Below are 16,438 nucleotides of genomic sequence, written 5' to 3' on the forward strand. Positions count from 1 at the left end.
CAAATCTTTGTGCAGATTCACTGAGATCCCACACACACACACTGGCAGGTGCATCACTTTAGTGCACGAGCAGTCCCTCTGCCATCCTGGGCCTTCTCGTGGCAGTAAAGTGAAGTACATTGAAAAACGCCTGACCCCAGCCCAGGAAGCAGTGACGTGCCCATGTGCTTTCCCAAATCACAGCCCGAGCCCTGTGGGTTCGGTTCTAAGGAGCTGCTGTGACATGCTCACGTGGGCTGAGGTGACAAGGACCGGGCCTTAAGGCACTGCCCTGCTACTGTACAAACTGAAGTATGCACGTGTGCTGCTTCCCTGCATACTCTGTATAATTCTTCTGAACTGATTTCTCCCAAACAGAGCCTTACACCTGTGGAGCTTGTGGAATCCAGTTCCAGTTTTATAACAATCTCCTGGAGCACATGCAGTCCCATGCAGGTAAGCTGGGCACTTCGACTTGCTTAAAGCGGAGAATTAAATTCTGCGCTGATGCCTGATGTTGACCCCGTTGTGTGTCAATAGAGCTTTCTGTGCTCACGGTTTCCAAAGCCCCAGTAATTTCACCTGCAGCAAAAAAGATACTCAAAGACTGGAGCACGTAGCAGTGGCTGCAACAGTGCAAGGCTCAGGGTATATCATAAATATTACTCCTTTCCATAGGAAGAGAGGAACCGTGCCGTGCTGCCATGCTCGCACAGAGCACATCCAACTACTCATCCCCTTTATCCAAAGGTATCTAGGGAATACTCATTGCATAAGCGTTAATGGGTCACTCCTACAGCAGATTAAATCCCTCCTCCTGCAAAAAGGGTAGTTCTCATGGAAGCAGATAAAGCAAAAACACTTGCAGGGCAGCAGAGCCTTTGCCCACACAAGTCCTTTTCTGTACTTGTGTCTCCTGGAGTTCTGCAAAGGACTGAAATGTGTTCTCAGAAGAATTTGCCATTTCAGCAGTTGTGTTCATTTCCTTTTCAGCTATCTACAAAAGAAAATTCTAAGGAGTGGTTCCACTACTTTGTTTCTAAGCCACCTTTTTTGTTTTGTGTCTCAATAGAGGCGATTGTAAAATTTCAGAGCCAAAGCACTTTCAAAGACAGCGTTCAGAATATTCTAAAATGTAGCAAAGGATTTTTTTAACATATTGGCATAATTTTTTCTTTTTTTCCCCCTCTTGAATGAAAATTCAAGTGAATTAACACAGGTTTAGAAATTAATTCACCTTTGACAGACTGGTGTTTTCCAACAGACAGCTGCTCTGTTGAGATACACATTCAGTGCTTGCATTTGCCCTCACTTTACAGGTAAGACCTGAGTAGAATGGCACAGAAGGACAAGTGCCTTGAGGAAAAGATATTTTCCATTCTGTAAGAATGATTCTAATCAAAGTTCTTATCTTGTTCTATATTTTAGTTTTAGTCCTAATTTTAATAGTGCCCCTTGGGTTCTTCATCCAAGCAGTTCCTTGGTGCCAGTTCAGTTCTCATTGGCAAATCTCAGTGCAGGCTTTGTGTGTTGTTCAGTGTCTGCTTTATTTATCATCTTTTCAAGGTTATGAAGAGACATTTAGATTTGTTACAAGATGGTGTGAGTTCTTTGGACATTACTTTCTGTTTAGAACATAAGCTGGTTAATGTGGAGTGATTGGATTTCCTGTTACACCGAGGAGCAGCGAAGCTCCGCACAGGGTAGTGGCTGCCACCTCCACGGTGCTGGGGACTGTTCTTGCTGTTTGTCAAGAGCACTTTCTGCTTACCTCCAAGCCGCATCCTGAGCATCCTTTTCCTTGTTCTGGTCTCTGGTACTGAAATGCAGCATTTTAAGTTACAGCTCTTGGTGACACTGAGTAAAGGAGCTGCAAAGGAGGGCCCAAGCTAAGGTGTCAAAAGGGAGAATGGCAGTTCGTGGCAAGGCGTGAGCTGTTGAAAATTTTAAGCTAATACTGTCTGCAGCTTCTTCCTCCTCTCTTCCTTGCAAATGAGTCATGGATGCTGGGCTTTTTCAACCTGGGTTACTTCGGACACAGAACAGGGCTAGAGGGAGCAGGTACCTGTGATCTGACTCATGTAATGTCAGCAGAGATACATTAATGGGTAAATCCCTCTCCCCAACTCAGGATTACTCCTGTGAAACTGTATTTTCTCATCTCTCCCTGCTCTTTTTGTAAGTCACTGTCTTCTGCTTGGCTGCTTCCTCCCAAATGTCTCAGTGGCACAGTGACAGCAAGCTTGTCTGTGTCTTCTTTAAGTGCTTTCTCCAGCATCACGGAGGCTGCCCCCTGTGAAAGCAGCCATCCCTTGCTGTGGCATCTCTGTGCATGGTGCTTGCCAGTCCTGTGCTCATGCCTCTTCCTCTGGAGGGAGCGCCAGCCTTTCCTCCAGACCTGTGCAGCTGGGGGCGATTAGCGCGGGGTTTTCTCCTGCGGGACCAGGGCAAAACAAAATGAAGAGGTGTGAAAGCTACAGACAGCTTTGGTGGAAGTCCGGTTTGGGGTATTGTACTTAAGCAGAGCAACGGTAGCGATTACACAGGGCTTGCAGTTACTCTGGTCGCAGTTTGTTGCCTTTCAGCCTGTCAGAGCTCAGGGTTTTCTATATCCAAGAAACACCATTGGCACAACATCTCTGAAGTCTGGGAGTGCAGAGACCTTGCGGTAGTCAGCACTGGTGGCATGGGATCCACACACTGGGGACACTGGCATAGTAGCGGTTTGTACCACTCGCTGTGCCTGGCTCAAGGAATGTTTCATTATGGGGATGCAGAGATACAAGAAGCTTACATGGGTCAAATACTCCCTCAGTTAATGTGTTCAGGAGTCCAGTTTGGCTTGTTGTGTCTGATGCAAAGGGCTAATCTCTTCCAACTAAATGTGATGCATCCACTGAGCCCCCCTCGCAAGTGACTGAAGACAGGGAACAACATGCTGCTGGCCTCAAAGAGCAAAAGCAGGGACATACTGGCTCTTGAGTCATTCAGAGGGCTGAGCCTGGAGGCTAGAAGGTAATAAGGAGAGATTATAGCTCCGTAAAGCAGCTACACAGTGAGAAGAAGCAATTAGAATGTAAATTGGATGCTGAAAGGCAGAAATAGAACAGCAGAACACCAGGCAAAGGAATTTGTTCTGTAATTACACTGTACAATATACAGCTTTTACTCCCTTTAGAGTACTTTGTTCAGGTCGAGTGCTACCATATAATGCCTTTCCTGCAATCTAGAGCTAAAAAAATAAAAGGACGACTAGGCTGAACCTGGATTAAAGGATTGGAGGCATGAAGAGAAATTAAAGAACCATGATCTGTGTAGTTCACAGACTGCCTGATAAGGAAGATGAGGCTGAAATGCACAAATCTCATTAATACCATATTGAATGCCAGCAGATATTTGTACATAATAAATCCTCTATTATTATGAAATAGATAAAGAGTTGGGGGGAGGAAATACAGAGGTTTTCTCTCCCCATCCACCCCTCACCAAGACAAGGAAGGTCTGAAACATGAACAAAGTTAGTAGGCAACATCGAGCATTTTCCTTTGCCTACCCACAGATGTTTGCAGTTGAGGACACTGGTGGCATTAGCTCAAGAGCAGTTAGTCTAGGCAAATGCTGGGGGAAAATTGATATGTCATATGGATCACTGGCATTCACTGGAGCACCTCCTGCTCTTCACGTCTCTTCCACTCCTGCAAAGACTGGCCGCTGGCTGCAGTTCTGAGCATGGCAGCCCTCCCCAGGTGCCAGCCATGACCAGTGAATTCCCTGGGAATGGTCCTCAAGGCAGTCCCAGAGTCTACCCTGGTTCTGTCATACCCTGGATTGCTCTTAGGTATACTTAGGTGCAGTGCCCAGGCCTAAGAATACCTGTGCAGTCTGTGGCTGTTCATCAGCGAGGTTTGTGAGTGCCCCAGCAGTTAACATGCAGAGCTGCTCAGATTTGAGAGGACTTGCTTGTAATTAAGAGGGCACTGGAGTTTCATTGCTTGTCTCTAGATCCGTGGTGGTCTCCCTTCTCTCCCAGGTCATTGCCACTCATGAAGGAGAGCACCTTTGCCCTCTCCTGTTTGTTCTGATGGGCAGCCCCCTGCTCTGCACAGCACCAGATCAGCCTGGGCTGCAGAGCAGCATGCCTGTGTGTGCCTTAATAAGGTGTTCATCTAATTCATGCTCTGCTGTCTGGAGCGCTGGGGGAGGATTCATGTCACTGCATGCCGGTGTGCCTAGGCTGTAGATACTGCCACCTGAACTGGTCAACTTGGACTCCCTTTATAATCAGTGGAGAAGAAGTCATGACTCCAGGTGAGTTCAGAGCATCATGGATCTTATACTACAAGAGGCATCTAGTTCTGCCTGGGTGAACGAATTGCAGTCTTAAGCCTGTTCTGTGCCACTGAGTGTAAAAGGAGCCCTAAGGGGCCAATTTGAAGAGAGGTGTGTCTAACAGGGGTGTCCAAAATTGGGTGAGATGAGTCCAGCTGTGATGCATAAAGGACCTGTTTTGTCTTCTTTGTTTTTAATTCCATCCTTCTGTTCAGTGTGATCATCAGTCTCTCCATCTTTCTCCTTCCTTTTCCACCTCTCTTCATTTTGTGCTTTAATGATGCTTCACAGCCTATTTCAAAGCACAGTTTCACAGTGAAGCGTATTAGGAACTAGAAAATTCCCTGTAGAGGGTGGGGAGAATTTATTGGGGCACAGGAGAGGAAAGAACATGGAAACAATACAGAATTTACAGACCTTGACTGCATTTCCTTGAAAGATCTCATTAGATTGGCAGCCAAAGTGTTTAGCCCACTTATATACACAGAAACAGGAGCATGAACACGAAGACCCCTAGGGCAGTTGGTGTCTTTGCAGCCAGAGTGAGGAACAATTTTTGGTCACACTCCAGAAACTTGGGGTTTTTCTCTTTTCATTTCCAGTCTGAGGCAGCGGTGAGCAGCCCGAGAGGAGGTTGGCCCTCTCTCTACGGTGGGAGGAAACCATATGTGAAGATTATAATAAGAGCCCTGGATACAGAGGACTTGGGCGTAGCTTGAAAGACAAAGTGCTTAACAGTGAAGAACAGGGAAGAAGGATGCAGTAAGGCAAAAGAACGATAAATATTGCACCTCCTGTCATTTAGAAAGCAAGTAGATTGCACAAGTCAGATTGCACAAGGAACATCTATTCTTCCTGGTGTGTGGTTTCAGTTGATTGGGAAACATTTCTCAAGGTGTGCTGATGGCATCAGTGTCGCTGGTGCACAGAAAAGCTATTGTCATTTCAGCCACATTTTGGGAGGTGATAGGTTGCAAGTCCAAAGACAGTTCCAAGGTTTCTGACAGTACTGTGCCATCTCACTGAAAATGCTTAAAAGCTACAGAGAATGGTAGATTGTTGTCGCTTTGGTTAAGGGAACCATAAGTAAGTGCTAAGCAGATGGGTGCTGTTTCCCCTTCTTTGTGCTTTAAGCATTATTATCTTGTGCTTCTAACACCTCCCTGTCTCTTGTCCCACAGCTGACAACGAGAACAATATTGCCTCTAGCCAGCCCAGATCACCTCTAGCTGTTGTTGAAGAAAAGTGGAAACCACAGCTCCAAAGAAATAACGCCAACAATAGTACGTAGCAGTGTTTGCTCTTCTGTCCTGGGCTTACCTGTCCACTTTGAACAAGTGACTGTCAGAGAGGGTGCAGCAGCGATGGGCATTGCACAAGGCCCGTGTCCTTGCCCGACTGCATTTCATTTCATCCCTACCATTACGGGAGTGCTTATATGCAGAAAGTGCTGGGAATCCTGGGGAGACGGTTGGAAAGGTTTGTGAGGAGGATGCATTTGGGAAGTCCTGGAAATAAATAACTTTTAATCAAAGGTCAGAGTTCCCAGCCTGGAGTTAAAAAACTAATCCAGTCGTCACAGTGTGACACATAGGCATAACCTGTCACTCCCTGTGCTGGCAGGCAGCCGCTGTCAGGCTTTATCCCCAGCTCGTCCTGTGAGCTTTTGCTTCACCACGGGAAAAGGTAAAATTCAGCCCTGTAGAAAATCAGTTCCAAAGCACTTGAGCTGAGCAGCCTGGGGGAAGGATGATACGAAATCGTGGTGCTTTTGTGTTCTGGTGTAGCCAAAACTGACACTTTTTGCCCAAAATCTGCCACAGAAAGTGGGGTTGGTGGAGTTCAGAGGAAGAAATGGAAATTGGGGCTTCGGCACTGTTTGAGATGGTGGAGGAAGCTGTGTGCTTCACTGGAGCAACTCCTCTTAAAATAACTGTCTTAAAAAAAAAAGGTCAAATCACAAAAACGAAAAGGCTAAGCTATGACCACCAGCCCATAGACATGGATAGTAAACAACACACGTGATTATTATAACTTAACTAGGTATTACTGAACACCACAGATAGGCCATTGGTTTAAGGCACCGGACTGTGAGTAGATAGTGTGTGCTCTGTCTCAGCCCCCACCCGAGGGAAAGCATGCAGATAAGCTCCCTGCTGCTCTAAGCAAAAGAAGGCCTGTCCCTGGAGGTTCCTCTGTCCAGAAGGGGGAAGGAATCCAGGGTTGGAGACGTTTCTTCCATCATCTGGGCATGTTCCACCTCTTCGGGTCTCTCTGAGAACTGTTTTGCGACTTCCTCCTCTCTCCTGTTGCAGAGGGCCAATGCTCATACGGTGCTTTCTCTCCCTCCTTGTATTTCACTGCAGCATCTGCAAGCGGTTCAGTAGGGAACAGCGCGATCCCAGAGAAGGAGCGGCAGAACATTGCTGAGAGGCTCCTGAGGGTGATGTGCACTGACCTTGGGGCTCTGAGTGTGGTGAGCGGGAAGGAATTCATCAAGCTAGCACAGACCCTGGTGGATAGCGGAGCTCGCTATGGTGCCTTCTCTGTCACCGAAATCCTTGGCAATTTCAACACACTGGCTTTGAAGCATTTGCCTCGGATGTACAACCAAGTGAAGGTGAAAGTCACCTGTGCCCTGGGCAGCAACGCGTGCCTTGGCATCGGTGTCACTTGCCACTCACAGAGTATTGGTCCCGATTCTTGCTACATCCTGACAGCTTATCAGGTGGAAGGCAACCACATCAAGAGTTACGTCCTGGGAATTAAGGGCGTAGACATTCGAGATAATGGTGATTTTATCCACCACTGGGTACAGAACGTGCTCTCGGAGTTTGTGATGTCAGAGATCAGGACGGTGTACGTCACAGACTGCAAAGTCAATTCCTCTGCGTTCTCCAAGGCAGGCATGTGCTTGCGTTGTTCAGCCTGTGCCTTGAACTCGGTAGTGCAGAGTGTGCTGAACAAGCGAACACTACAGGCTCGCAATATGCACGAAGTGATCGAGCTCCTGAATGTCTGTGAAGATCTGGCAGGATCCACGGGCCTCTCGAAGGAGACCTTTGGCTCCCTGGAAGAGACCTCTCCCCCACCCTGCTGGAACTCGGTCACCGACTCCCTCCTGCTCGTCCACGAGCGCTACGAGCAGATCTGCGAGTTCTACAGCAGGGCTAAGAAGATGAACCTCATCCAAAACCTGAACAAACACCTGCTCAGCAACCTGGCAGCCATTCTGGCTCCGGTGAAACAGGCAGTGATTGAGCTGAGCAATGAGAGCCGGCCCACCTTGCAGCTGGTACTGCCCACCTACGTCAAACTGGAGAAACTGTTCACTTCCAAAGCTAACGATGCTGGCGTGGTCAGCAAACTCTGCCACCTCTTCTTGGAGGCACTGAAGGAGAACTTCAAAGTTCATTCGGCACACAAGGTAGCCATGATCTTAGACCCTCAGCAGAAGCTGCGGCCCGTCCCACCATACCAGCACGAAGAGATCATTGGCAAGGTCTGTGAGTTGATCAATGAGGTGAAAGAGTCCTGGGCAGAAGAAACAGAATTTGAACCTTCAACCAAGAAGCCTCGGGCAGCAGGGGAAGCCACAGCAGCTCAGGAAGAAGATTGGTTCGGGAAAAATGAAGTCTATGATTATTTGCAAGAACCTCTCTTCCAGGCCACCCCTGACCTCTTTCAGTACTGGTCGTGTGTTACCCAAAAGCATACAAAACTAGCCAAGCTAGCCTTTTGGCTCTTAGCAGTGCCTGCTGTTGGTGCCAGAAGTGAATGTGTAAATATGTGTGAGCAGGCTCTCTTAATCAAAAGGAGACGGCTACTCAGTCCAGAAGACATGAACAAACTCATGTTTTTGAAGTCCAACATGCTTTAAGACTGTCTTTTAATTAAAACAAAACTTTAAAACACTGTTCCAAACAAAGAAAAAGAATTTTAAGTTCTAAACACTGTGGACCTCATTATGAATGCCCCTGGAAACCAAGTGCTTTTTTATATATATATAAAAATATAAATATATATAAAATTAAGTTTGAAAGGAAAGCTGAGCACGTGAGAGAGACAGCCCTCTGCCAGGAACGTGCTCCTTTCCATAGATAGTGTGTGGACTTGACAGACTTTCTAATGTTTTCAAGTGGGCAGACGAATGGGAGGCTGATGTTCTAAAGTCTTCAGGCAGCTGAGATCTAAAGTGACTTGAAGTTTCTTTTGTTTCTCCTCCACCCCACCTTTCCTCTTGTCCCCTGGGCCATCTTGCCATGGATAATCAGACCACATTGAACAGACCAGTTCTGCACTGGACTTTGCTCCTTTGAATAACTGTACACCTTGAGGGCATTTGTCTGCAGCCTTCTTGACATACGGTGCATGTTATCAGGGCAGCTGTGTTTTTCGAACACCAGTATCTTTAGAAATCAGGAAGGGATACTTTAAGGCGTCTTTTTATTTTATTTTTAACTTTTTCATACACGTTTTTTTCCAAAACACAAAAGTTACTCTTCTTCTCTCTCCCAGTTTTGAGTTTAACACGTTAGCTAGTGATTATAAGTTTGATTTAAAACTAAGAGAAATGGTTCACAGCAGAAAATGTAATTGTTACGCTTCTTGAATTTATTTTTTACAGCATAACTTCTTTTCTGAATTCCCGGTGTTAATTAGCTTCTCTGTGAATTTTGTACATCAGGCGTTCTCAAACTTGTTCTAGCGCAGCCCGTTTGCGATTAAATATCCTTATGGGAACAACAGCAGTTGCTTCTATGGAAAAACTAGAAACCAGGAAAAGCAAGCAAGTGGCGACAGCACAGATGCCTGTGGGCCATCGGCAAGCTTGCTGGGGTCTGCCAGCTGCCATTGAGAACCCTTGTACCTAAACTTTTTGTAAAAGTGTTTCTCGGCACACACACCCAAAATAACCTTTGCAAGGCCAAGGACAAACCAAGGTGTATGATTTTTCAGGGGAACAAAGATCATCAGTTTTGTCAGACTGGGGTTTGAAGGAAGCTTAGAGAAGTGCATGGGCTCAAAGATCCTTCTGAATGTAAGTGCTCCCAATTGAGTGCAAAGAATATCTTCCCATTTTATTTGGAATGGTTTCCTCTAGTAGCACGAATGTCTTTTTAATACCTACAGTGCATTACACTACTTGTTATGTTGCTGAATTGTTCTGGCTAGGAAGGCCACAGGCCCTGAAACATTCACACTTACTGGCTCACCCCAAATGCAATTAGAGATCAGCGTAAGACAAAAACATCTCAGTCACTCTGCTGTCCACCAAGGCCGGTGCTCTGCTGCGGCCAGTGCCTGTAGGCACACAGTTCATGGGCTGCTGGATGGGATCTCTGCAGGCTTTCAGAAAGGTTTGCTGCCTCTTGGACAATTCCCAACTTCTGGTGCCAGACGGTTAATTTTTCATCACTGGGACTCGTATCCCAGAGGCAAATTGAAGCAAATTCTTATTTTTGAAGTAGTCTATCCTGCTTCCAGTAACGTGCTCTGGAGCTGCAGCCACAGTGGCAGCAGGGCAGCATCAGAGGTTCGGGAGGATGGACTCGCTCAGCTCTGAGCCGGCAGGCTGGAGGCTGAAACCCTTTATCAGCACCCTGGTATTTTCTGGTTGCTGACAATGCGGTGGTGAGACTGGGGTCTCTCGTTGAAGTGCTGCTGTTGAACAGATGTTAAGCCAAAATCGCACCTGCCCGTCTCTGGTTGCAATAGGAGTTGCAAGTCCCAAGATGTGAGAAACGGCAAACCCAGTCTCTCAGGCTTTGTGTGCAGATGCCTTGAACCTGACAGGCACTACCTGACAGCTTCACTGCCGTGGGGCTCGGACAGGGGAACAGCTGGCGTGCTAGAGACCTCCCCTAGGTCAAGGTCACTGAGGATAGTTCTTTGCACCCAGCTGTCTTGCCCTTTTTCAGCCTAGAAACAGGCCGTGCTATTAGCTTGAGTCTAGCGTTTGGGTTGACTGCTTGGCACTGTTTGGCATCAGGGCGAACTAGTTGTCTCCTAAATGTAAGTTTTGCATATGGCTATCTTAAACGATACAGTGTGCGACCCCGCTGACAACTGCAAGGGTGGCAGCACTTGAAAACGAGCTGCCAAGGCAGAGGCACTTGGACATCTTATTTTTCTGGCAGTGGCTTTTGCAAATGGAGGTGTTGGTTGTAGGGCCAACTTGCTTCTTGCTGGTTTTACTTGCTCCCAGTCGAATGCTGTCTGCCCAGCCATCAGCTGGGCCCGTGGTAACGCACTGCAATGCAGGAGAAACCTGTAACAAACAGGAACTAAGTCTCAAACAAAAAACCGAAGTGAGATGTGTGCCAGTTTCAAAGTGGTTGTGCTGTGCTCTGTTCCCACTGAAAAGCACAAGGTATCCTGCAGCAAGAAGGCTTGGCTGGAGGATGGATCCAAAGCAAGATTAGCTTTTGAGGCTACAGTGTGTACCAGCAGCTCAGCTGGTGGGCAGAACTGGGGACAGGATTTGTAGTTGTTTTTACTAATGGCACTTAGACCTTTGTGCTTGCTTCACCTGAGACCCTGAGAGCCACTCACAGGCTCTTCAGTGCTCAGGCGAATGTGCAAAACCCTTGCGTTCCTTTGAAAAGAAAGCTCCAAGCCCCAGCACTCCTTTGCTAAGGGACAGGCTGATAACTTCTGTGGAATCTGCCAGCTCAGGCTCATTGTGTTGTCTGTCTGCAAGGCATTCAGGGTGGGGAAGTGGACAAAGCAGAGCGAGCACAGGTTTAAATCCCTGGAATTGAGAATGAGGTAAAATTGCAGTAGATTGCACAACCATTTGCTGCCAGGTTGTGCTCAGCAGTGAGCTGGACCATGTTTGCATGGCCAGGGCATGCAAACAGAAAAGCCGCAGCCACCCTTAACTCCCAGCCCGTCTCCCCCTCCCCTTTGTACAGTGTGATTTTGGCATTCAGATCTGGAGCTTTCTTGCTGTGACGACCAAAGAGAGGGGCTGACTGGCCCTCTCCCCCATTCAAGCAAGTGTCCCCTCCAAGGCAACTTTGGTTGTAGTTGCTCCAACGATGGATGTTAAGCAGCCATGCAGTGATGTCTGGTAGATGAGATTCTCCCAAAGACTTAAAAACTCAACTCGGCAGCTGAAAAAACAAGATGAAACCTAAAGCGCTAAAATGGAGCAGCTTGGAAGGTTGGTGAGAAGAGGAGCTGGTTAGCCAGCCCCCTTCTCCAGTGACTCGGTGAAAGAAGCCACAGCTTTTCATGAGTCTTAAGCGTGGTTACAGGTGTTCAGCTCAGAGGAGCTATTTATTCATGCTGTGTCTGCTCACAGGCTGATTTTTGTCTGGTATGCTTCATTAAAGAGAAGCACATCTGGAGTGCACAGATGTGCTCTAAATGCCAAGCTCTTGCTCCTATTTCTCCTTCCATGTTCAAGACTGGGATTTGCATTCGAGGGAGCATAGTTACCTTACCAAGGTCTGAATTTTGGAAGCTCTTAGTTTAACAGGTTATCGCAACGCTAACTATTCTGTGCTTGGCTCAGTGGTGTGGAGCAGCACTTGGGCTGTAAGCACTGTCCGTCCTGTGGGGGGAGACCGGAGAGGAGAGGGCCTCTTAGTTTGGCCAGAGCAGTCATGAGGTTCTGCTCCTTTGAGCTGGGAGGAGAAGTCCTCAGAATTGGGATCATCCTCTGGTAGGTCACGCTGGGAATTTGCCTTCTGCTTGTTTGTTTCCTTTACTCACACTTGAGAAATGTGTTGGGACACCAAAATGGGGTGTGTGCTGTCCAGGCATTCATTTGTTTCTGCTGCTTACTGTGTGCCTGACCTTGCAGACTTCGTTTTCTGACTACACATTTGCTTTGGGAAGGATTATGGTCTTCAGGTGGGGAGCAAGCACCAACAGAAGATGAACTTTAAAGAAAAAAGGGCCTTCCAATGCTGTCTGAAGATCCTTGTTACTAGAAAACCGAGCAAGTGGGATACAAAGGCAGAGCTCTTCAAAACAGAAGGTTGTTCCTGTGTGAGTATGGCAGCCAGAGAGCCCGAGCAGGATACGGAGCCCAGATTTGTCTCCTGTGTCTGTCTCTTCCTCCCATGCCTCTGGCAGCAGACGGCAGTTGTGTCCTGGCTCGCAAGATGGGCTTGGTGTCTTGCACCGGGGTCGGTTTCAGACAGAAGTAAACTTTCCTTTTTGTCAAAGCTATGTCTGTTCTAAGAAAACTGGTTTGCTTGTATTTGAACTAGTGCAATCTGGAAAACTTTCTGTGAAAACTGACTGTGGGCTCAGGTTTTATCAGATTCAGTTGTTTGTTAGTTGCTGGTTAAACCGGTTTAACTTTGAGTTAAGTTGGTTAAAGCACCCATATAAACCCCCTGCACTGGTTTAACTGCATTTGCTGGGTGTTCTCCCCTGCTGATCAGAGAATATGTCCAGAAGCAGCTCAGGGAGTCATGACCCTTATGTGCATTTTGCAAATGAAGTTGTGGCAGATACTCTCAAAGCTCGGGAATGACTGAAAATAGAGACTGCAAATTGCTTGAGCTCTAAATTGTGGTTTTTGATTTAATACAGTATTCAGTGAGATGTCTCAGGTTGGTTGCTTTGTTTTTTTCCAGCTGCTTGCAATAACATGGAAGGTTTAGCATGAGAAGAAATTACCACGTATGTTTATCCTGGCGGATGCGTCTGCTCAGCCTTACCCGGTCTGAGGGACCATTTCCACTTTCTGGATCCCGCAGTAGGCAAGCCAGGATGTAGTCTTGCACAGGAGCAGGGTGACTGAGACCTTGTGCTACTCGGGAGAATGCTGCGTGCATTTCCAGACAGCACCAAGTTACTGATAAATAAAAAAGACAGTAAAAGAGCAGCCAAAAGGTTATTCAAAGGCTGGGGGTGCTGCTTTGGTACTGAGGAAAGACTCGGATCTCTAATTGCATCTCTCTGGCTAAAGGAGGTGGAGAGGAATTCCCGTGAGCATTCAGAGGGAGCACAGGCAGCAAGGAACAAGTTGTTCCCTATGGAACAGTTAGGAGTGACGGGATGAAAATTAGCAAAAAGACACTAAAGGCAGGTTCTGGGAAACTTTTTCAGGGGGAGAAGTCTGGGAGGAGCCTGTTAAGGGAATGTTTTCTGAGCCCTGTCGTTTAAAACAAGGCTGTACAGCTACATGGAGCACACTCCGTAAGGCACAGGGCTGCTTTGGACCTCGCCGAGAAAAGAGACTGGATGTAGGGGTGGGAAATGCCAGTCCTGTAACTGATGGGTCCAGGAGGGTTCACAGGGCATCTTCCTCCGCATCCTCCCACCCACCACTGGCACCAAACCCTTCCCAGCACCCCAGTACGTACATTAACCGGGTTTCATAAAGGAGGGAGGTAGCTGACTTGCGGGAGGGACAGAGGAGAAAACACCGGTTGAGGAGCAAATGTCTTGTCAACCCTTATACTGCCGAGGTGCAAGAATCAGGGTGGGGAGAGCGTTAAACGTTTTGCTGCTTCTGCTGTGCATCTTCTGTGCTACACCTCGATCTTGAATCTGTGGCGCCCACTGGGAATGCCCAGAAATGCTGGCTGAGATGCAGTGTTCCCGTGTCAGGTATTTCTGAAGATGTCGCTCCGTAGCAATAAGAATTGTCACAGTGCATGGGACCTGTCCCTGTGCCGCGGGTTGTCATCTTCCTGGGGCTGCGGGAAATGGCGCTGAACGACAGGAGGAAATGCAGAGAGGGGGGACCCAAGCACAGCTCCAAGTTGAATGCCTCGTTAGTGCTGTGGGATCGTTCGTTTATGCTAGGCCAGAAATGGTAAACCAATGAGAGTGTATTGCCCTGAAATTTAATTTGATATATTGAATGTTTGCGGGATTTCTGTTGAATTTTGGGTTTTGTTTGGCTGGTTAGTTGAGTTTTTTACTACTCCTGTTAGAGTCCTTTGTTTTATAACTTGACAGAAGAGTTTTGCTCACGTTAGACAACGGTGTATCCAGTCGACCCTTTAGGGTTTAATGATCTGTAGGCAGCTGAGTTTGAATTTTTTTAGAATAGCTTCTGAAATGAGTCCTGTAAGTGGCTCATTGTTGCACAACATCAACCACTGACTGAAAGGATTTTCTTCCTTCCCATCGTTCCAGCGTCGGTGACAGTGGTCAGCCTGTCCTGGTACCCGGGTGAGCAGCGCAGCCTTAACAATAGGAATATTTTCCAGTGGAGTTGATGAGTACAGGCATGTCAAACCCTTGCTTTTTACAACCAAAGTTCCTTAAAAAGACACTTCCAGCCTCATCAGCCTTGAATGCTTGTTTTCAGTCTTCTGGGGGTTCTTGTGGCGGTCTCTGCAATGTGTGTGGATAGGATGTTTGGGGTTTTTTTGGGTGGGCTGAGGGGTGGGAGGAGGGATTTTTTTTTTTATTTTTTTTTCTTGCTATCTATGGAGAAGGACCTTTCCACTCAAGGAAGGAGGCATGTATTCTGGAAGGAGTAACAGTCTTAGGAGCTGTTTTCCATGGTCCCTTTAAACTTAGTGGGACTTTAATATTTTTTTTTTCTAAATTATTTAAAAGGAAAACTGATAATGGATGAACTGAAACATAGGTGACTAGCCAAGGCTGTAAGTCCAGGAGGAACGCACATCATCCAGACCATGAGGATTCTGGTCCACGCCGTAGCTAGAAAGTGTCCTGCCGACAAACCAAACCGTCAGGAAATCCTTGTTTGCAGCCAGTCTGAAAAGAGAAGCTGTTCCTCATTCGTATGTTCATTTTTCAAAACCTTCTGCTGGGAGCGGAATTCTTGTTGTTTCATCAAGCAAATGATTAATGTTCTCCTTTCCCTCCTCACCCTCCCTCCCCTCAGTAACTTGTGTGCATTTCCTTCCTTTCTGTAGATGCAGATGTTCTAGGCAATACCACAGATGCACCTGCGTGTGTCTCTACGTGCGAGTGCAAGAATCTCATGTCATCTTAAAAAATACAAAAAAAAATATACAAAAAATATACAAAAAATATCTTTTTTAGGCCAGAGTTTTCTACAGGTATTAATGAATATTTTTCTTAATCCTTATAAGTTTTATGTGTTTAATATTTCTTAATACCGGTAGCATTAATTTATACTTTTGTAGCAACACAATATTTTTATAAACCGCCACCGCTGGCTTTGTCTTCATAATGGGGAAAAGTGCGGGCAGCTGGCCCTGCACTGTACCATGTACTGTATTTAAAAGGTTATCTAATGTCACACTTGCTGTGTTAATAAACAAAACAAAACCTGTTTGAAGTCTCATGTATTGTTGGTGTGGATCGAATGACTCAATAGAGAGCAATATTGCACGGGGTTGAGTTGCTGATTTTCATTGTGATATATGAACGCTTGAGGCCAACTCAAGTTCTGATTTTTTTTTCTTTTTAGGATTTTGGTTTGGTTTGGTTTGGTTTGGTTTTTACAGCTAAATAAATTCAGTGCTGTTTGAAACTTAGACTGACGTCAAATGAAAAGGATTATTAAAGAAAAAAAAAATCAAGGTGTTTAAATGTTGCTGTTTTTACAAGTCTGTTGCTGTCTGAATGGAAATATTCCACAAGAGAGGAGGAATAGTTCCACTTAGCTTCCAAACCAGCTGAGCGCTCCAGGCCAGAGCTCGGTTATTTGGAGATATCTTAGAGACATGTTTCTGCAACATTCTTTTCAGAGTTGATGCCAAGGCAGAAGACAAACTGTAACTGTAAGAAAGCATCCGTTGCTTGAGGATTTTCATGTCAGTGTTGTATTTATGGTTTTACAATAAAACAACCTTTAGGAAAAAAACAAAAATAGTGTCTGGGGTTTTCTATTTTTCAAGCACATGAATGGGATATCAGCCAGTGCCGAGTGTCTCGTGAAGAAGGAAAGCATCCGCTAAAGTGACCTAAAGCTCAGCAGCGGTCTCCCTGATGGACCTCATCAGCCGTGAAACTCTACAGTGGGCTTCTCCCTGCATCCCTTGTGCACCCAGAGCTCCCTAAAGCATTTTCCAGAGCATTTTCTGTCTCACACTTGGTTGGCAGTGCAGTGAACCTGCTCCTCTCTCGCCAGGGAGATTTTTGTACGTATCAGAGAGTGAACTGAGACTGCCGGGCCAGCTGGAGGGGTTTGCTGTGGTGTGACGCGGTCCATGTA

At 46.6% G+C, this 16,438-nt stretch overlaps 1 protein-coding gene across 6 annotated transcripts in view; it reads left to right on the forward strand.

Moving 5' to 3' along the window:
• ZNF618 (zinc finger protein 618) overlaps positions 1-15,799 on the forward strand; it is a 162,371-nt gene extending 146,572 nt beyond the window's left edge. For all 6 annotated transcript variants that reach the window (XM_037399196.1, XM_037399197.1, XM_037399199.1 and 3 more), the window contains 3 exons: positions 358-435; positions 5,490-5,591; positions 6,675-15,799. In XM_037399196.1, coding sequence (XP_037255093.1) covers positions 358-435; positions 5,490-5,591; positions 6,675-8,188 — 1,694 coding nt within the window. In that variant the 3' untranslated portion in view covers positions 8,189-15,799. The remainder of the gene's footprint in view (positions 1-357; positions 436-5,489; positions 5,592-6,674) is intronic.
• The last annotated feature ends 639 nt before the right edge of the window (positions 15,800-16,438 follow it).

The sequence above is a fragment of the Falco rusticolus genome, chromosome 9 (genome assembly GCF_015220075.1).
Source record: "Falco rusticolus isolate bFalRus1 chromosome 9, bFalRus1.pri, whole genome shotgun sequence".
NCBI lineage: Eukaryota > Metazoa > Chordata > Aves > Falconiformes > Falconidae > Falco > Falco rusticolus.